The sequence below is a fragment of the Ahaetulla prasina genome, chromosome 3 (assembly GCF_028640845.1).
Source record: "Ahaetulla prasina isolate Xishuangbanna chromosome 3, ASM2864084v1, whole genome shotgun sequence".
NCBI lineage: Eukaryota > Metazoa > Chordata > Lepidosauria > Squamata > Colubridae > Ahaetulla > Ahaetulla prasina.
In genome coordinates this window covers 50,538,030-50,559,308 of record NC_080541.1, presented here as the reverse complement: position 1 = coordinate 50,559,308, position 21,279 = coordinate 50,538,030, and the positions used below count along the sequence as shown (strand labels likewise).

General features: G+C 36.9%; 1 protein-coding gene across 10 annotated transcripts in view; it reads left to right on the top strand.

Annotated features, from left to right (window-relative positions):
- Nucleotides 1-21,279, top strand: part of SNTG1 (syntrophin gamma 1) — a 258,438-nt gene that overhangs the window by 110,551 nt on the left and 126,608 nt on the right. For 9 of the 10 annotated variants that reach the window (XM_058175673.1, XM_058175672.1, XM_058175670.1 and 6 more), the window contains 2 exons: nt 8,563-8,657; nt 20,992-21,044. In XM_058175673.1, the coding sequence (XP_058031656.1) occupies nt 21,018-21,044 (27 nt within the window). In that variant the 5' untranslated portion in view covers nt 8,563-8,657; nt 20,992-21,017. The remainder of the gene's footprint in view (nt 1-8,562; nt 8,658-20,991; nt 21,045-21,279) is intronic. The other variant, XM_058175668.1, reaches the window with a different exon arrangement.

The following is a 21,279-nucleotide window of genomic DNA, read 5'->3' as shown; positions in this document are numbered from 1 at the left end:
TGAGATTTGAGCTTCTTAATATTCTAGTAATTCTTAAAATTAACCGGGTGGAGTTGGAAACAATCTCAACCCTTGGTATGATCTTCTGTGCATGTCTACTGCAGCTGATCATTTCCTCCAGCTTAGAGATACTAAAAGTAGTATCCCAAGCATTCCTGACCAATACAATTACTGCTATTGGGACTGTAATTGTGGTTTCTCAGTAAAAGTTCTTGGAAGATGATAGCTTTCACAATTTTCTTGCTCTCTTGAGTTGACTTAATCAACATGTTTCTTTGAGATGGATTTTTAAATTGTTCTAACATTCAACATTGCCGCTTTGGTGTTTCCGTATATGGGATTTCCATACCTGTGAGAGAAATACTAAATTGGAAAAATTCAGAATTATATAAAAATACACAAGACCCATTTTTGTCATATTAGAAATTTCAGTGCATATCCTCCATTTTCATATATTGTCATACATTTCATATATAATCAAAGAAGTATGTACTCGACCTGTGTGGAAACCTATTATGAAGAGGTTTGGTGCTTAATTAAGTAAAAGCTTGGCTTGAATTTCAAATCTTAGATTTCTATTTGGATTTTTCATAAGTAAATGAAATTTCCTTGTTCCAAATCCCATAGTTTAGTTTTCAACTGGTAGCAATCCAAATCTTTATTACCATTTTATTTTATGGCTGAAATGATGAATAACATTTTGAAGCAACTGCGGGGATTTTATGGCATAAGTTAGTAACCAGAAAGCATGTGAAGATTGGCTTGGTGAGTTGGATTCAGTCTTAGTAAATGAGTAATGTGCTGTCATATCATCATAGGTAATTGCTTCCTTCATATTAAGCTACCTCGGTACAAATAAACTGCTGCCAGGACTGAGATGCCTTGGCATAAAGATTTTCTTTAAATTGGCAGCATCCTTAGCTTAGGATACTGAACTTTGGTAGTAGATCATTTTAGAGGTTAATGAGCCACTTATGAAGTGGCTGAAAAAAGAAGCCTGATCCCAGCAATAGTAAGGATCCGTTTAATAGTTGAATTTGCACATTTTGATGGAAGTTCATTGCGGAAATTCAGATGAAGCCAAATTGATATCAATCAGCATAAAAGAAAACAAGAGAGGCTCCCTTTACCTGTTTGAGTCAACCTGGAAAGACAACCGTAAAGAATTTAGCACTAACAAGTTATTTTGTACTGATGCAATGTAATATCTACATGGAAACTACTTGTTTAGTTTCAAACAGAATTGACATCATTACATTGAGGACTCCCAAATGTGAATTTTTGCAACAAAGCATCCTAGCTATTAGAAATGCATACAATACTGTTTTCTACTGGATGCGAAGCAATTCAGACCCTTTTCTCAAGCACTAGCCAGTGATTTTAATGGGTTAGTAGACATGCCCCGTTATCAATTATTACACATTGTGCCTGATTTTAACTTAATAGGACTGGCCAATCTAGTTGTAGGGATGCTTTGGGATATGTCTGATGCAATCTTTGCAACTCACTAATTAAAGCTTTAAGACGCTGCATTCTCTCAAATGTTTGGGTTAGATGCTTCTAGAGTTTTTATATTATTATTATTATTATTATTTATTATATTTGTATACCGCCCATCTCCTGAAAGACTCAGGGCGGTTCACAGCCAAAAAACAACAGAAAACATATAATACATATAAACAGCTAAAAGAATAGACAGTTAAATTCAATTGATGCCCTAAAACTTTTAAATACAAATTTAAAACCTCAATTAAACCCCTTTTTTAAAAATCCCAATTTAAAAACTACGTTCAAGCTAGTCCTGCTCTTCGAAACAGCAACGTCTTCAGCTCGCAGCGGAAGGACCTGAGATCGGGGAGTTGATGAAGCCCCAGAGGGAGCTCGTTCCAGAGGATAGGGGCCCCCACAGAGAAGGCCTTCCCCCTAGAGGTCGCCAGCCGACATTGTTTAGCTGACGGTATCCGGAGGAGGCCCTCTCTGTGAGAGTGCACTGATCGGTGAGAGGTTAATGGTGGCAGTAGGCGGTCCCGTAAATATCCCGGCCCTAGGCCATGGAGCGTTTTAAAGGTGATAACAAGTACCTTGAAGTGAACCCGGAAGACCACCGGGAGCCAGTGCAGACTACGCAGGAGGGGTGTTACACGGGAGCCACAAGGTGCTCCTTCTATCACCCGCGCAGCCGCATTCTGGACCAGTTGGAGTCTCCGGGTACCCTTCAAGGGGAGCCCCATGTAGAGAGCATTACAGTAGTCCAGGCGGGATGTAACAAGGGCATGAGCGACCGTGCATAAGGAAGCCCGATCCAGAAAGGGGCGTAACTGGCGTATCAGGCGAACCTGATGAAAAGCTCCCCTGGTGACAGCTATCATATGATCTTCTAAAGACAGCCGTGCATCCAGGAGGACACCCAGATTACGAGCCCTTTCCGTGGGGGCCAATAGTTCGCCCCCAATGGTCAGTGATGGAATTAGCTGACTGTACCGGGCCGCCGGCATCCACAGCCACTCGGTCTTGGTGGGATTTAGTCTGAGTCTGTTCCTCCCCATCCAAACCCGTACGGCCCCCAGGCACTGGGACATCACTTCAACAGCCTCGTTGGGGTGGTTAGGGGTGGAAATATAGAGCTGGGTATCATCAGCGTATAGATGACAACTCACCCCAAAACCACGGATGATCTCACCCAGCGGCTTCATATAGATGTTGAACAGAAGAGGCGAGAGAACCGACCCTTGCGGCACCCCACATAAGAGGCGCCTTGGGGTCGATCTCTGTCCCCCCGTCAACACCGTCTGCGACCAGTCGGAGAGGTAGGAGGAGAACCACCGATGAACAGTGCCCCTCACTCCAAGTCCCTCGAGTCGGCGCAGCAGGATACCATGATCGATGGTATCAAAAGCCGCTGAGAGATCTAATAGGACCAAGACAGAGGAACAACCTCTGTCCCGAGCCCTCAAGAGATCATCAACTAGCGCGACCAAGGCTGTTTCCATGCTGTGACCAGGCCGGAAACCGGACTGGAATGGATCAAGATAGACAGTTTCATCCAGGTACTGGGGCAACTGTCGTGCAACCACACTCTCGACAACCTTTGCCACAAAGCGAAGGTTGGAGACCGGACGATAATTTGCTAAACTAGCTGGGTCAAGGGAAGGCTTCTTGAGGAGGGGCCTCACCACCGCCTCTTTCAAGGCGGCAGGGAAAACACCCTCCATCAAAGAAGCGTTCACAATTTTCTGGAGCCAGCCTCGTGTCACCTCCCGGGTGGCCAAAACCAACCAGGAGGGACACGGGTCCAATAAACATGTGGTCGCATGTTACCTGAATGTGTGTGTGTGTGTACTTCCAAGGAGAACATTTCTACTGAGATTGCCATCAAAGCGCAACCAATTGTAAAAAGGTTTGCACAGCCCTTCAATTTACCTCCATATACCCACCTTCATTTTTGGGACTTCAAGGCCATATTTGCATGGAAAGCATGGTGTTCCTAGGATCAAAAAAAAATGTCCAATAATGGTGTTTACTTTAAAGCTTTTTGTCTTTTTCTTGTGATTTTTTTTTAATAATTGAAAACAACTCTTAAAATACCTGCTTTACGTTTGAATGTCCTGACATTTTGGAGCTTGAACCAAATACAATTGACTTAATGTTATGTCCTTAAACTAGCAGTGTACTGATTATGTTTAAGAAAGAGATGGGTTCTAGAGGTTATCCTTGAAAGTTTGATCCTCATTGGTGTTTTATATCTTTATTTTATTAAACTACAAAGGGCTATTGTAATCAGAAACAAAGAACAGTATTATCTGTTTCAATAGGAAAGAGCTATATTGGTGTTTCAATAGCTCTATCTGGCAAAGCAATCTGGAAGATGAAATTATTGTAACATAGAAAATGTCATTCTAAATGTTCATAAAGCCTTGCCCATAAATGCTTTACTTCAATCTCACAGTGGATCATTTTTAAAGATTACACTTCTGAGGAAAGAAATATTCATCTCTGTTAGATTTTCTGAATTTTTGTGTATCACTGCCACAAAATATTATCAGAAGGTTATGTACAGTAGCTCCCCTTATGTAGATGTATAAAGGAATTAGAGCACCTATTTTCTTAACCAATGTCAGTATGTGAAGTGCTGATTGCATGCAATAATTGGTACCATCATCTTTAGCTGTAACCAAATACTTGTACGGCAATTGGAGAGATCAGTCTTATATGTCACTGTATTGATTTTGAGCCATTTATTCATGAAAACTAAAGGAAGATACATGTACAATTTTTCTGTAGCTCAAACTGGTAGTTTCTTGTGCCCTTTCAAATGCTACTTGCTGAAGTTCTTAACCATCTCAGTAAAATATGAATATAGTCTAGAATCACAGTGTTGGAAACCAACTGCAGCTCATAAAATAGAAGCTTATTCTAAAAAGCAATGGGGGTTTTTTTGGTCCGTTTGAGGAGTCTTCTCAAACATAGTGGTAAAAACTTATTGAGAGTATGCTTATATAACTTTTCTTTTTGAACATGCTACTATTTTGCAACAGACAATTTGTGTTGGTGAATTCTATAGAAAGTAGTCTAACCAGTGAAAGAATAACTTCTAGAGTCTGCATTTTAGGAATTGTGCAACCACAGTTGTCTCAATATAATACAGTTACTGGAGATCATTAAATTGTAAAATTATAAAATTCTACATTCACTTTTTGGTATATCTCTTCTTGATTAAATAATTAAGAATTTCTGGAGATGAATTAGTTGAAAGAAATGGCTAAAATGTTGTATTAAAAACTGATGAATGAAGAAAGCAGTTTCAAATTCAACAATTTGGACAATACTTTTAATTTGTATACATCAAATCCTGGCCTACTAGTCTTTAATCAATTGTTTTGAATGTACTCAAAATGCACTTATTGAACATATGGCATCGTGAGTGCAATGAAGAGGAAAAGACAACATGATAACAGATCTAGGACCGATAAGTGAAGGATAAAGTCTCATAAGTAAAAAGAAGATTCTTTCATTTAGTTCAGTGCTTGTAACTGTCAGGAGAGCTGCTTGTCATTGTGACTGAATACATATTAGACTATAGTACAAGACTAAATGGTCAAAGAAGTTACTTTTTTCAAAGTAACTTCTTTTTCAAAGAAGTTAACAAAGTTAAAAAGAACCTTAACCTTTTTGTAGCATGAATGAGGTTTGTAGGTTTGAAATGATAGTGTTAATAAACTGAACATCAAGCTTTTGTGCCAGTAAATAAATAAAACATTAGGAAAACATTTAATTGTGAAGGGCATCAAAAGCCTCACCTTGAATAATGATGACTCACTCTGGAATGCTTTACATCTAGTATGACTGTAATTTGTTTCAAAACAAAATAGATTCTTAATTTGACCACATTTCTAATCTGCCTTTTTGTAGAATACATGCACAGTAGAGAAAAATATAATAAAAAGAGTAGAAAACTTTCCTAAATTTCAGCAAGGGTCATATTAATGTCAAAATTCATTTAACAAGAAATCAAAACAGAATTTGAGAGAAAAAAGCAAGAGCATTACAACTGAAAAGGCAGAGGTCCCCAATCCAACAAGATGATATTGTTTAATAAAACTTGGAATTTGTCCTCTCTGCTAGATCTAATGAAATGAGCAAAAAATGGGGAAAAATCTGTCCAACAATAGCCTGGCAGTTTTTCTGTCTATATACATGAGAAACTGTCAATACAACTTAAAGTAGTTTATGATATTCAACTGTCATCTAAAACTGGAATTCCTAGTATCCAGAGCTCATATTTCGGTGTCTCCAGCTCATAATTTTTCCAGGTGGTGTGAATCCCTTAACTAATCCTATCTATTCAGGCTTAAAGGTAAAGGTTCTCCTCGCACTTATGTGCTAGTCGTTCCCGATTCTAGGGGGTGGTGCTCATCTCCATTTCAAAGCCGAAGAACCTGCACAAGATGTCTCCGTGGTCATGTGGCCATCATGATTAAATGCCAAAGGTGCATGGAACACTGTTATCTTCCCACCAAAGGTGGTCCCTATTTTTCTACTTGCATTTTTACGTGCTTTCAAACTGCTAGGTTGACAGAAGCTGGGACAAGTAACAGGAGCTCACTCCATTATGCGGCACTATGGAATCGAACCGCTGAACTTCCAACCTTTTGATCAACAAGCTCAGCGTCTTAGCCACTGAGCCACTGCATTCCTTTTTTTTCGCCAGGTTTACAACACATTTGAATAGCAGTAGGTAGAACTTCTCCCCTTTGAATAGATTGGTTCAGCTTTATATGGCAAAACATAAGCAAATGAAACATTTAAGTCATTTTTACTTGCGATTTCTTAAGAAAAATAACAAGGAAAAACTTACAGGCATAAGAATATACTTAGATGAGAAAAGAGTTTATATGGAGATGAGTTGCATGTTTGGTGTCCATTGATTTGGAGGCTTGGGTGGAAAGCTAGAAGAAGTGATAGATGGTAAAGGAAAGTAGCACTAGCACTAGCAGACTTATATATCTCTTCATAGTGCTTTATAACCCTAAGTAGTTTGCAAGGTCAGCATATAGAATAGAATAGAATAGAATAGAATAGAATAGAATAGAATAGAATAGAATAGAATAGAATAGAATAGAATAGAATAGAATTTTTATTGACCAAGTGTGATTGGACACACAAGGCATTTGTCTTGAATTATATTGCCCTCAACAATCTGGGAACTCATTTTACTGACCCTGGAAGGATGGAAGGCTGAGTCAACCTTGAGCCAGTCAGCATCAAACTGAGCGATTGAACTCAGCCAGCTGAGTTAGCCTTCAATGCTGCATTCTAACCACTGTGCCACCATGGCTCTGTCCTCCAAAATGAAGTAGACCTTCAAATGAAAAGGCAGAGCACATACCAAGTAATAAATAATAAATTCCCTCTCATATTTGGCAGGTAGAGGAAATATACTTTATATTCTCTGGTATCAAGGGAGTTTACTATCGATTCCTTGACATTAAACTTTTGGCTAAATAAATAGAAGCAGGGCAATATTATTATCTTCAAAATCTTCTTTGCCTTGGTTCTATAATTTGGTTCTGATACATTCTCACCTTTGCTATTCTGGTATTTTGGACTGAGCCCCTAAGATCTAATGGAGAAATAAATATAGAACAAGTGAATGAAATAGCAAGAAGAAAAAGAAAGGGAAGATCAAACAAATCAAAGCTACATGGAATTGATGAGATTCTTGGAAAAATGGGAGAAGTTTAATATTACACAGTGTATGACTTAAGACTATAGACATGTCAAAAAAAGTGATGGTTTGCAAGGTTAAAAATGTATGGTGATATATAGATAATGGTGTTGGTAGCTTTCCTTTTCTGTTTTTTATTTCCTAATTTCCTTGTCTTACTATACCTTACTCATTTGCATAATATTACTTCCTCTAAAAAAGTGATGGGTATGTAAACATAAATTAATTGAGGGCATAGGTAAAATTGAAAACCAGTTTGGCTTAGTGGTTAAAGACGCTAGTTTAGAATCTGGGAGAATCTGAGTTCTAGTCCTGCCCTAGGCATGTAAACCAGATGATTAACTTTGGTCTAGTCATTCCCTTTCAACTTTCAGCAAAAGCGGTGGCAGAACATTTCCAAAAATGTTGCCAAGAAAACAGCAGAGAATTGTCAAGACAGTTGCTAGGAGTCAAGACTAATTCAAAGATGCAAACACAGAGAGACACACTGTGAAGTTAAAAACAGAAGATAACAAATATAATAGCTGATATGAGATAAACTGTTATTGATGAGGCTAAGGTATTAAAAGAAAAACATTTCTAAATTTTTTAAATTCTAAGGTCATACTGCTGAGAAAAAAAATAATTTTTAGTTTTCTTCTAAAAATACTAAAAGAAGTAACTTGCTAACAATGTATTCCTTATAACTCCCTGCCAAATGCATAAGCAAAAGCAATTTGTTATTTATCAGAAAAAATCATAGTTACAGTGAAGTTGAACGAATAGGCAGAGGAGCAATTAAAATAAAACTCTGAGTCCTAGCAGTGAAATATATGAAAATGGACCTGATTAATAAGCGAACAGTATCAGTGGTACAATTAGGTAATTTCAGACTCTGAACATAATGGCCTTATGTGTATTATTTACCTTGAAAAGTAATGAGCTACGTGCAGTCTGTTTGAGAACTCCTGTGCATCTCCAGCTGAAAACAGACCTGCATGGTTATGCCAAAAAGTGTCATTCATCAGTGAAGTGTCCTAGATAGATCAAACATCTGGCCAGGAGAGATAATTCTAAGTGAAGTAGTGCATTTCATTGCAGACATAAATACAATATCCTCTTAAATTGTTCAGCATTGCTTCTCTGACTCTGATGATAACTCGCCAAAGCAACATCAGGCATTGTGTTACAGTGTAGAGCCATTTTTTTCTTAACACAATTGACATATCTTTTTTTCCTCCCATGCAATGGGATGTAATATTTTCTTCAATATACAAAACATCGGTTCTTTTTTGTTTTCTTCTTTCCTGTGATAATTAACTAATACATCCTTGTTTTTTTCCTATCCTTTTTTTCAGCTTGCCCATAAAAAGTCACCAAGAATCATGATTGTAAGAGTCTGTGAATGGCTGCCAGCTTTCCTGTTGGTCCTGCTTTACCTAAACTTCAAGTGGTATGTTACAGTTCATTGTGTTAGTACCTCTCCTGCGAAAAATAGCTTGGACTGGGTGTGTAGTATTTAAGTATCATGTTTATTGCTACTAGGTTAGTTTATTTGCATTCATTTTTGCAAAGTGAAATCTTATGATGACAACTAGATCAAGAGCACAAAACACAAATCAGTTTCATGATACAAATACAGAAGGAAGTCAAGAATTGACCTTGGGATCAAGAAAAAAGATTGGTGAATGTAGAAAATTACAAAGTAATTGTTTTCAAACAATTTGTATTAAGAATAGCTTACTTAAAAGTGTTCACTATAAACACAAATAGTTACTTCATGGTTCATAAATTTAATGTGAAGAATATGAGGGTTTTTTCTGGGGTGGTGGTAGACACAAATGAACATAGATGATCTCAATTCTGGCTGATTTCATTAAAACTATGAAAGCAGCATAGACTGCCCATTTGGGATGTGCTATAATGTCACAGTACATGGATAATATATGGGACCTAATTGGTAACTAACCAAGATTCAATCAGGAATCCTTATACATTTGCAAAGTTATAATCATTCTCATGTCTCATTGTAAAACAATGTAAACTGGTGTAGAATAAAGTAGACAGAGGAGAAGGACAATTAAGAGAAGTGGATGTAAAGTTGATGACACACAAAAAAAAGATTGAATCAGAAGAGGCACGCAAGATTGATAAGGAAAGTAGTATTTTAAATGGAGGAAATAAATAGAATGAAATCTGCTACAAAAGTATTCAGTACTTTGAAATAAGAACCAAAAGAAAAGAAAAGAAAAAAAATCATCTTGGAGAAGAATCAGAATAATTACACTGGAGGAAAGTAATTTATGAGATACTGTAAAAGGAAAAGGCAGCAAAATCTGACCAAGAAGTTTTTGACAGTTGAAAGAATGCTGATTCACATCTTTCTACTGTATTGTCTGTTTTGTTTTGTTTTGTTTATTTGTATTTTATGTTTCTTCAAATACTGTATGAGCAATTTTGCTTTGTACCAGAGTGCTGATCAAGATTATATTTTGGTTTTATTTTGATTTTATTATTTTATGAAAGTTTAGGGTTGGATTCCAAATATAAGTAGATTTGTTTTCCATGTTTCAATGTGCTTTGTTTAAATTTAGATTACACATAACCTTGACTTTATGTAGAATTTAAGGGAAGCTTCACTTTACTTTGGGAGAACTGTGGGCATAAATTTACTAAGCATATAGTATAAAATACCTTGTGCTCTTTTGTAAACTGTTTTTGTAAAATTTCAGTACCTGTGTTAATTCCAGTCCTATAAAAGTACTAGAGAAATCTGGAAATGGTCTTCCTCTACTCACAATCCACTGCATAGTGGTCGGTAGTTTGAATTATGTATAGCTGTATTTCACATTTATCACCTTGTCTAATGTTTGATCTCTAGTGTTGAACATGTTTATATTTTTATCGTGAACTGAATTTTATTTGTTTCAGGCATGAACATGTGCCGTTACAATATGATGGATCCTGATGTTGCTCTGATTCTAAGGGTCATTATCTTCTTAATAATGTTGTTTGACATTTTGACATGTGCCCTTATGTAGCTCGACAACATATTTTTCAAATAACATAAATAGATAATCTAGTCTTAAATGTGCCTTAAATGTGACTTGCTCATAATGCTCATGTTTCCATTTTGTCAGTAGAAATTATGCTCAACAGCTTGCACATATTTTTAATAATGGCAAGGACTTTAATTTCATAATGGATGGATGTACTAATTTTAAATGGATAGACGAGCATTAGGAGTCTGTGCATAATTCAGTGTCTAGGTTTTCTTTCTTGAAAAAGTGAAAACAAAGGTTAATAGTCTAATCCTTTCAATTATCCTGAGTTCTTCTACATCACCAAGAAATAAGTAAGACTAATCATCAATATGTTCTTACTTATAAATCAATTACCACTTTCTTCTTGCAAACCAAGACAGAGTGAAGTTTATCTCTAGCTAAAAATTAAAAGTTTACTGTTTGTAGTGGTATCTTTTGAGGATTGATTGTAGTTACTTTATCCATGATCTTATGCCTCATATCAGCTGATTTACTCGGTAATAGAGTGGGTGGCAGTGATATTCCAGCTTCATATATTAGCTACACATTCCATTATTCTTTTGGGTCTTCTTGAGTCCATGTTGTAATATGTACTTGTTCTATCTCAAATTGTAATTGCAGCTTCCTCTTCACTATTTTGAAGAATTTGGTAACAAGCTATTCCTCAGTTATTATGGATATCAATCTTCTGTCCATCCATGTCATTAGTTTCATATATCCCATCCCATTAGATCTCCTGTTGTGGTAGTATTCCATAAATTCCAGGTTCTCTTGTCTTGTCCATGTATGGTTTGTTCCAGTAGCCCACATATCATCAGATTGTTCTAGTTTCCCAACATATGGCATGGACTTTATTCATCGGGGTAACAAGCTGACATGACTCTGTTAATTCTTGTCACTTTCATATCTTGAGCTAGGCAGGTGAAGCATTAGGAGGTCTTTGTTCACCAATGGATAAGATAGAACACCAATGGGTAAGATACTGTAGTTACCAGTCAAGATTTGTCTCCAGTATCAAAAGCTGACTCTCCATCCTCCAAGTTATCTAGCCACTCCAAGTATGTGTGTGCGCACACAGGCACACATATATAAAATTTACAGTATATAGCTACCCATTTCACTAGATGTGATTCTAGATGGTGTACAACTAACAATTAAAACAATTCCAGCACTTTTAAAATACTTAAAAAATAATGCAAGATTGCAAGAGAAGATCCATTTAAATACAGTAAAATGCAAATGTTCCATAAAATCATAAATCATTCAACTATTTGATTGTACCTTAATTCTACAAGAATTAATAGATACCACAAAACTATATGGTATAGAAAAAAAAACAGAATGCTTATCTCATGAAAAAGCAGGAGACATATATTGAGTTCTTCGCCTTAATAATGTTGGACTTCCACAATGAAGTCTTTTGAAATAAGACATTTTCACCCTCCTTCACTGAGGTTTGTACAGTATAACTATGATTTTGAAGGCTGCTGAAGATCTGTGTAAGCTATTGTCCAATTTCCTTGTTAAAGGTTAATGTAAAAATATGCATCCGTCAAGACTGACATGTAGATTACAGATGATGCTTTGATTTTCCCACACACACAGTCTTTTTTTAAATGTCACCAGTCATCTCATTAAGTTAGAAGTGTAAAATGAGTGAGGAGAACACTAACTCAAATGATATGGCCTTATTGCCCTTATTTTACTTCAGCATCCTTATTTTTGTTAATATTGTGTTGCAAATATCATTGAGGTTTAAATATGTGAATGCGTTTTTGAATTATATATCACAAACCTGGAATTAACTGCTATATAGAATTGTAGATGTATTGAGAATGGGTGATGGCTATTCCCACAAGGGGATATCTTCAAGGCAGGTGGCACTACCTTTGGAAGGAAGGCATGAATATCAATGCCTCCTTCACATGATTGTTCTCAGTTGGTACCTGGCAAATAGGATTTAAAATGCAGGTCATGGCCATAACTCATTCAGTACCTTTGTGACAGTTCAACAGTTCAAAGGCTCTTAGAAGACTATGTCAGCCTTTGAACTACCTGGAAAAATCTGCTTGGATGATTTTCTGTGAAAATCAGGGGAAGAGGGAGAAAATATTTTTCTGTTCCTTCACTCCCATGGCATAGGTTGCATTATGTGTTTTGTGGTGTTCATTTCTGCTTTTGGTTTTATGCCACCAGTATAAAACCAAAAATGCCCACTCTTCATTCCCTGCAGTTCTTCAACAGACTTATGATAGCTGACATAATATCTTTAGAAGCCAATTGCCCAGGATAGCTTGATATTCCAGTAAATCAGCAATGCCTTAATTGCAAGGTCTGGCACATCAGCAAGCTTTCCTACACTGAATTTTGAAAATTCCTCTTCCCCCAAAAGCAATATGTCATTGCAGTCAGGCCTGGAAAACCAACCCTGTACCTCTGCAGAAGGAGGAAATATTTATCTACTGTAGCTGATGATCCATCCATGACAAATGAACCAAAACTGGTTACTTCACTCAAGGAGCACCTTCATCAGTGCAGAAAAGCAAATTCAATGTGTAACAGTGGGGGAAGATATTATTTGAGATAAATTTATAACTAATCATGGGGGACATGACCTTCTGAACTTTTCCTCAAAAAATGGTGTCGATAAAAATATCTAAGCCCTCACATAAAACCATTGTAGGGTCCTTCTCAGCTTAGTTAGAGTGGCCACTGGTCATTCTATACTATCAGGATACTGATTCTGTTTCAATCATCCAACTTGAATTTAGAAATCTTGGTTTTGGTGAGACAAATTACTACTTGTGTCCTGTGTCTCTGTATCCTTTATATCTCTACTTCTAAACAAAGAAAAACATTGGGACAACCTGAGACTAGATGGTGTTGTTAGTTACAAAGTCATGTTCGACCCATTGGACAACATTCCTCCAAGCCTTCCTGTCCTTTACCATCCTCTGGAGTCTATTTAAGCTCACACCTACTGCTTTGGTGACTCTACACTGCCACTTTGTTCTCTGTCATCCCATTCTTCTTTTGCCCTCAATCTTTCCCAACATTAGGCTCTTCTCCAGTGAATCCTTCCTTCTCATTAGGTGGCTAAAGTATTTGAGTTTTATCTTCAGGATCTGGCCTTCTAAAGAGCAATCAGGGTTGATCTCCTTGCAGTCCAAGGGAATCAGGACTGACCGGTTTGATCTCCTTGCAGTCCAAGGGAATCAGGACTGACCGGTTTGATCTCCTTGCAGTCCAAGGGAATCGCAGGAATCTTCTCCAGCACCATAGTTCAAAGGCCTCAATTCTTTGGCGCTCAGCCTTTCTTATGGTCCAACTTTCACAGCCAGATGGTACTACTCATCTTTCCCAACGAGGTGTCTGTCTCACACACACATGCACACGCAGGCACACACACACACACACACACACACACACACACACACACACACACACACTATTCTGGATCAAGTCTTTTAGAGTCTATTTTACCACCAATCTGGCATTTAACAGAAGAGAAGCATCAGAAAACAAACAGACTGAGGACAAACCAAAGATTGTAATAATAAAAAAGCCATGACGGCAGCAACAGCAGCAGCAAAAATGCTCTTTTAGCCATGTCCACTGAGCCACCATGCCAGGCCATACAAACAGGAAACAAAAAACCTGAGCAGTGATGACAGAAAGGCTAAAATAATAGAGATCACGCTGACAGCAAAAACAAAGGCTTGGCAAAACTGCTTGTGAACCATTCTATGAGATATATTGCACTATTTCTAGGCATACCGTGAATATAATACAAAAAAGAATACAGACTGCTTGCATTTTTGCATTTCAAGCTTTTAAAAAACAAATAATGGAAGTTGTCTATATGTAGTCTTTTTACAAGAATATATTTCTGTAAAGTATTCAGTTCAGTCTCATTTGCTAAGCCTCTGGTAATAATATATATATTATTCAATAATTCAGTTCACCCTTTGAAGTTCTGAAAATTCAGAATTAGTTTTGCTTGTTTGGATTGTGCTGACAAGGTTTAACTATTGACAGTAATTCATTTGTATTATGCTCTAATTTACAAGATAGGAATATGTGAAAAACATTAATCTATTGGGCAAGTTCTTTTGTGCTATTTTCTTGTGCAATAATGAAAAGAAAAAACCCTTAGAACCGTGTGTAAGGTTTCTGGCATAGCCAATATCCAATAAACAACAACAGCAATACAACTTTCACCAAAATAGAGCTGATACATTATTCTGCTTTTAAGTAACGTTACCTTCATAGCAAAGACTTGAAATCCTAGGCTTAGAAAACTTGGAACTCCGTCGCCTTCGACAAGACCTTAGTTTAACTCATAGAATCATCTATTGTAATGTCCTTCCTGTTAAAGACTACTTCAGCTTTAATTGCAATTAAATTAGTTAAAGACTACTTCAGCTTTAATTGCAATTAAATTAGAAAACTAATAGATTTAAACTTAATGTCAACCGCTTTAATCTAGATTGCAGAAAATATGACTTCTGTAACAGAATCATCAGTGCTTGGAATACTTTACCTGACTCTGTGGTCTCTTCTCATAATCCTAAAAGCTTTAACCAAAAACTTTCTACTATTGACCTCACCCCATTCCTAAGAGGACCATAAGGGGCGTGCATAAGTGCACAAATGTGCCTACCGTTCCTGTCCTATTGTTTTTCTTTTCTTCTTCCTATATATATATGCTTATACCTCCTTATATTTACTCATATATGTGTTTATATACTATATAATCTTTTTTGTATGATACCTACATATATTGTTGTGACAAAATAAATAAATAAATAAATAAAAGCAGTTTTAAGGTCAAATTCATTTCAGGAATGTACCTATAATTACACCATCTTAATGATTTACTTGTGTTACACACAGTATCTTTAGGGCAAAGGCTTTTCTTTGCTATATAACGGTGATGGCTAACCTTTTTGCCATCATATGTCAGGAGGGGGGGTGATGCGTGCACATGCCCACACCAATAATTCTATGCACCCCATTCCGTGCATACCTGTACAACCCCCCTGCTCCTCCCGCTCCTGGCACACGATGGCCTAGTACTCCTATTTTTCTCTCTCACCAGGCTCCAGAGCCTTTCTAGGAGTCTACAGAGGGCAAAAACAGCTTCCCCCCCCGGAGGCCCTCCGGAGGCCAGAAATGGCCCATTTGCCAACTTCCAGTCCCACCTCTGGGGGGGGCCTCCAGAGGTGGTGGGGAAGGCCATTTTTTGCCTTTCCCAAACTCCTAGAGAGGCTGTGGAGTTTGGGGACAGCAAAAAACGGGCCTTCCGGTCCCACCGGAAGTTGGCAAATGGGCCATTTCTGGCATCCAGAGGGCCTCACACACCCCCAGGCCCTCTGGAGGCAGCAAACAGCCTGTTTCCTTACTTTTGGTGGGCCCAGAAGGCCCAAAAATCAGCTGGCCAGTGCGCGCATGCGTGCCAGACCTGATTTCGCGTGCCCACCAATATGGCTATGCATGCCATAGGTTTGCCATCAGGGCTATATAACATAGATGCTGCTTTTCCAAATGTTTAGAACAGGGGTCTCCAACCTTGTCAAATGTAAGACTTGTGGACTTCAACTCCCAGAATCCCTCAGCCAGCAAAACTGGCTGATGAATTCTGGGAGTTGAAGTCTTACAGTTGACAAGGTTGTAGACCCCTGGTTTAGAAGACATTTGAACAGTGTGGAAATTGGTATTGGGGTAACCCATAGGAGGAAGAAGGAACCACACAATCTCATCCTTTCCTCCATTGGAAAACTTCAATCTTGTCCCAGTTCTCCTTTTGACTAGAAGAAACTTTGACCTTTATAGAAATCTAGATACAAGCCTATTTATATAAGTGAATAATAATTTAAAGAGTTTTGCTTCCAGGAGCATACAGTAGCATGCCATTGATTTCCCTTTGCAACAAAAATGATTTAATTGTGTATTTTAAAATGCTTTTTCAGTGTTACATAAAAGGGTTGTCTGCCAAGGGACTGTCAAGTATAATTACAAAGCTGACTATTCAATGTTGTTTATTTGCACATCCCATCTGAGATGAGTTAAATGAATCTGCTATTCTTGAAAACTTGAATGTCTATCAGATGGAAGACAGAAGAAAAAGGAGAATACAGCAGTTTATTTTTATTTAGGAATTGCCATATGCTACCACCACTGTCTAAAAAAATCTTCTGCAACAAAAATCTCAAACTTTGTATATTTGATTTGTAATATTCCCCTTTTGACGACTTGAAAGTTGTCAAGCCCTAAGTTGGGGCTGAGAAGGGAGTCATTTCTATATAACATATTGTGACTTATCTGTTTAAAAACAAATTCTACCAAACCATAAAGATTTGGAGAGTTCATTAACTAATAAAACAGCAGACACAATTGACCTGAGATAGTTGCATATCTAGATAATATTATTTCACAACTAACCCCCAGTAGTCAGCAATATGCTCTCAATGTGAATATTTTTGCACGAACCAATTTTATATTCTTGGCTTTGGAAGCTGTTGCTATACAAGTGTAATATGTTGGCTTTTCTGAACAATCTCTGTCCAAGCATAATCAAAATATGTGAGGTGGAATTTAAAATTGCAATACAGTATAGCTTTTTGAATAGCTACCTGGCTACAAAAGTATCATGTTGGTTTTGGCTATTTCTCTTGGTGTCTCACAACACTAAATGAAAGTGCATATTTTAAATAGATTACATAAAATAATAAAATGTTTTTAAAATATAAGAAATAAATAAGTGCATATTTTGGGAAGGTGATATAATTGTTCTGAGCCTTTGGTGTTGTTCCCTTTGCGCTTGTGAGTTGGGTTCCTGTGCTAGCCCACATGTAACTTGACAGCTTTAGTGCTGATAGGACTTTCCATGTGGTGGAGAAGCAGGTTATTACCAGTAGTTGGATGGTGGATTAGTATTTTTTATGATCAACACTATCCTTCTTTGTGTTAGCTAGTCGAAGCCTGCTACTAGCAGTTGGTTCATCTGTGCTGCTAGCCATTCATGTACTGCTGTTAGCCAGTAGGTCTGGATTAAGTCTGGGTCAGGTGATGTCCAGCTCTTCAAGTTTGTGACTCACTGTTGCATTTCTGCTACTGTGATGGTGACTGGTTCCTGTTCTGGGAGATTTCTGGGATCTGCTCCAAATCCTGCAGCCAGTTTGCACTGATATGTGTCTTCTCTTTCTTGCAAATATTTTTTTTTTTGTTTACATTTATATCCCGCCCTTCTCCGAAGACTCAGGGCGGCTTACAGTGTATAAGGCAATAGTCTCATTCTATTTGTATATTTTTTACAAAGTCAACTTATTGCCCCCCCAACAATCTGGGTCCTCATTTTACCTACCTTATAAAAGGATGGAAGGCTGAGTCAACCTTGGGCCGGGCTTGAACCTGCAGTAATTGCAGGCTTTGTGTTCTTAATTGTGTTCTTAATAACAGGCCTTACCAGCCTGAGCTATCCGGCCCTTCTCCGAAGACTCAGGGCGGCTTACAGTGTATAAGGCAATAGTCTCATTCTATTTGTATATTTTTTACAAAGTCAACTTATTGCCCCCAACAATCTGGGTCCTCATTTTACCTACCTTATAAAAGGATGGAAGGCTGAGTCAATCTTGGGCCGGGCTTGAACCTGCAGTAATTGCAGGCTTTGTGTTCTTAATTGTGTTCTATAACATAACATAACATAACAACAGAGTTGGAAGGGACCTTGGAGGCCTTCTAGTCCAACCCCTGCCTAGGCAGGAACCCTACACCATCTCAGTCAGATGGTTATCCAACATTTTCTTAAAAATTTCCAGTGTTGGATGATCTGAAAAACTGAACTTCAAAAAAACAACTTGCCAATGAAATATTTTCTTTTAGAATAATAAATGCTACAAGACAGAGTGCTCATATATTGCTGACCTTTGATTCTTCCAAATGTTTTCTAACAACTTATAACATAATTTTTTTTTATCTACAGTATCACAATCCTCACCAGAGAGGATTTATTTGAGCAGAAAGTTTGACTCAATCTGAGTAAACCTTTATTTTTCTGATTGGAAGTCTACCAAGAGGATAAAAATGAACTTTCCATCTTGGAAGAAATAGAATCTGTACACAGTAGTGATAGCTAAGAAAATGAAACTGAAATACCAATGTGTAAGTCTATTTGTCATATTGGATTTTTTCCCCTGGTTTTTCTAAAAGAGGGAGTTTGGAAAAGTTAAAGGTCAGATATTATGACTAATTTTATTTTCAGACTGATGGATTATTCTGTCTTCCAACTTTTATTTCTTGTCAGTATACAGAATTAACAGATAATAATGAAGACCTTTTTAAAGTCAGTTCAGTTAGTGCATATTATTGCCTGACAAAAATATACTTTAATCTGTATTAAAGATACCAAATAAAATAATATTACACGTAGTCCAACTTAACCGTTGCAATTTTGGTTACTGAGTTACAGGGTCCTAAAAACACAGCATTATGTGATTGTGCTGCTTAGTGACAGCAGTTCCTGCATTTCCAGTTGCTGTTATTAAGCAAATTCTGCAATGCCATTAAGCACAGTGTCACATAGTCATCATTTCTAACTTCCGTCTGAGTCCCCAAATACTTTGCTTATTGGAAGCTGGTAATGAGAGTCAGAAAAGGTGATCAGAAATTATGATGTCACTGTAGGATGCTGTGACATCTTAATTTTAAACTGGTCACCAGGTGGCCAAATTGTAATCACATGAACATTGGTATGCTGCACAGTTTTTCAGCACTTGTATTAAACAAGGACCACTTGTGGTTCAGCACTTATATTAAAATGGTCACTGAACAAGTTGTCATTTATTTATTTATTTTGTTTACATTTATACCCCGCCCTTCTCCGAAGACTCAGGGCGGCTTACAGTGTATAAGGCAATAGTCTCATTCTATTTGTATATTTTTACAAAGTCAACTTATTGCCCCCCCAACAATCTGGGTCCTCATTTTACCTACCTTATAAAGGATGGAAGGCTGAGTCAACCTTGGGCCGGGCTTGAACCTGCAGTAATTGCAGGCTTTTGTGTTCTTAATAACAGGCTTTACCAGCCTGAGCTATTCCGGCCCCCTTAAGTAATGACTACCTGTACGACTGGAGCATATGGCCACATATGTTCTTAATGTGGTATAGTGAATTTAGATCAGTAAAATATGCTACAAAAATGAATACTTTGTATTGTTTTGTTTTTATTTTTTTATAACATAGCTTCAAAATTTTACACTTGTATGTATGCAAAATGTGTAGACTTTGGAAGACGCACTGTACATTGTGCATGTGTTTTAGCTACCACATTCATGCAGTAATCTTGTGTGCATTGCTTTTTTGATGTTTTTAACCCAGAAGCAAGCTTTCCGCCATGTGATTTGTATTTTACTCAAAATATTTTACTTTAGGGTATGTGGCTTGAAAAGTAAAAGATTGATAGTTAAACTATTTCAATATTTGTTAAACTGATACTCTGAAATATAATGTATTTGTATTATTAGTTTTGATTTTGTTTAAAGTTGCATTATTTCCATTTTTAATTAAATATAAATAATGTAATAGTGAATTTCAATTTAGAATGGGAACCTGATAGGTGTGATCCTAGTCCTAAAGACTAAAGTCACTGGCTGAAAAGTACAGGAAATTATTCTGTGAATCTGATGAAATTTCAGATAGAAAGCAAGGTCCAGCTCCAGAAAACTGCAACCAAAGGAACTTTACAGATTAATTCATTTCCGGACACAATCTTTGAATAGCCTCAACTATTTCAATGACACGCTTTATTTCATGATATAAAAATTTCCCTTTGTCTGGTTTGTGCTATCATTTTCACACTTACTTCATAGTAACTGATTTCATAGTATTTTGATTTGTTTTTTCAATGTTTATAACTACCTGTCTCAAAAATGTAACTCTGGCTGGTGTACAATAAGCAACCAGTTAAAACCATTAAAATAACAACAAAACAAATCAAATCAAAATAATAATACTAAGGGTTTGTTTGTTAGCCATGTTTGGAGGTTTTATATGCTCGCGCTGTTTCTTGATGGTGAAAACTGTATGCAAAATTAAATAATGTGGCAGGCATTTCCATAAAAATAAACATTTTACACTAAGTATGCAGATGGAATAGATGCACTGTTTTGGCTTTTCCACTTCCATAGATATACAAAAATATTATTTCTATTATCTTTTTCTTTCTTTCTTTTTAATACCATTCAGTTTTTTACTAAGATTTCAGATGCTCTTCTAGGCATTTACATTGTTAAAAATTATTTTGTACTGAAGTAGAATAAGCCAGCATACTTACATTTATAAGCAAAATTAGAATGTGGGATGATATTTCATATACAAATTCATTTGGAGGTAGTTTAAATTAGCTAGCCTTAACTCAAAGATGCTTTTTAAAAGGCAGTTGGATTTTCTTGTTTTTATTTCCTTGGAAACATTTTGCTTCTCGTCCAAGAAGCTTCTTCAGTTCTGGATGAGCTTCTTGGATAAGAAGCAAAATCCTTTGAGGGAAAAAACCAAGAAAGTCCAGTTGCCTTTTGAAAAGCATCTTTGGGACAACCATGACCTGGATGATTGAGAATAGACATTTTGCTAGCCTTAAATGGTATTTAATGTATAATACCTCAGAATACCTTAAATTTGGGCATCTTTCTCCTTTGCTGTCTTCATTTTTTTAAAATTAAAATATGTTTTTTCCATTCTTTTAGACAATTATCTCTTGGTGCCATAGCACATGGATTTCAGGACTGCATGTGAAGAGGTAGTACAAATTTTTCTAACTTAAGCATGTATATGTGCTTATTTTATCTCATTTACTCTCATGATAAACTTTGTGTGGATTATATGAATTATTAAATGGAGGTTTGCATATTTAAAAATAAAGCAAAACTTTATCAACTTCATAGCCAGGGCAGGGGATAGGAGACTTCTCAAACTTCCATTCTTTGAACATTTTTGTGTTTACAAAATCAAGCTTCATACAAATGCAAAGATGA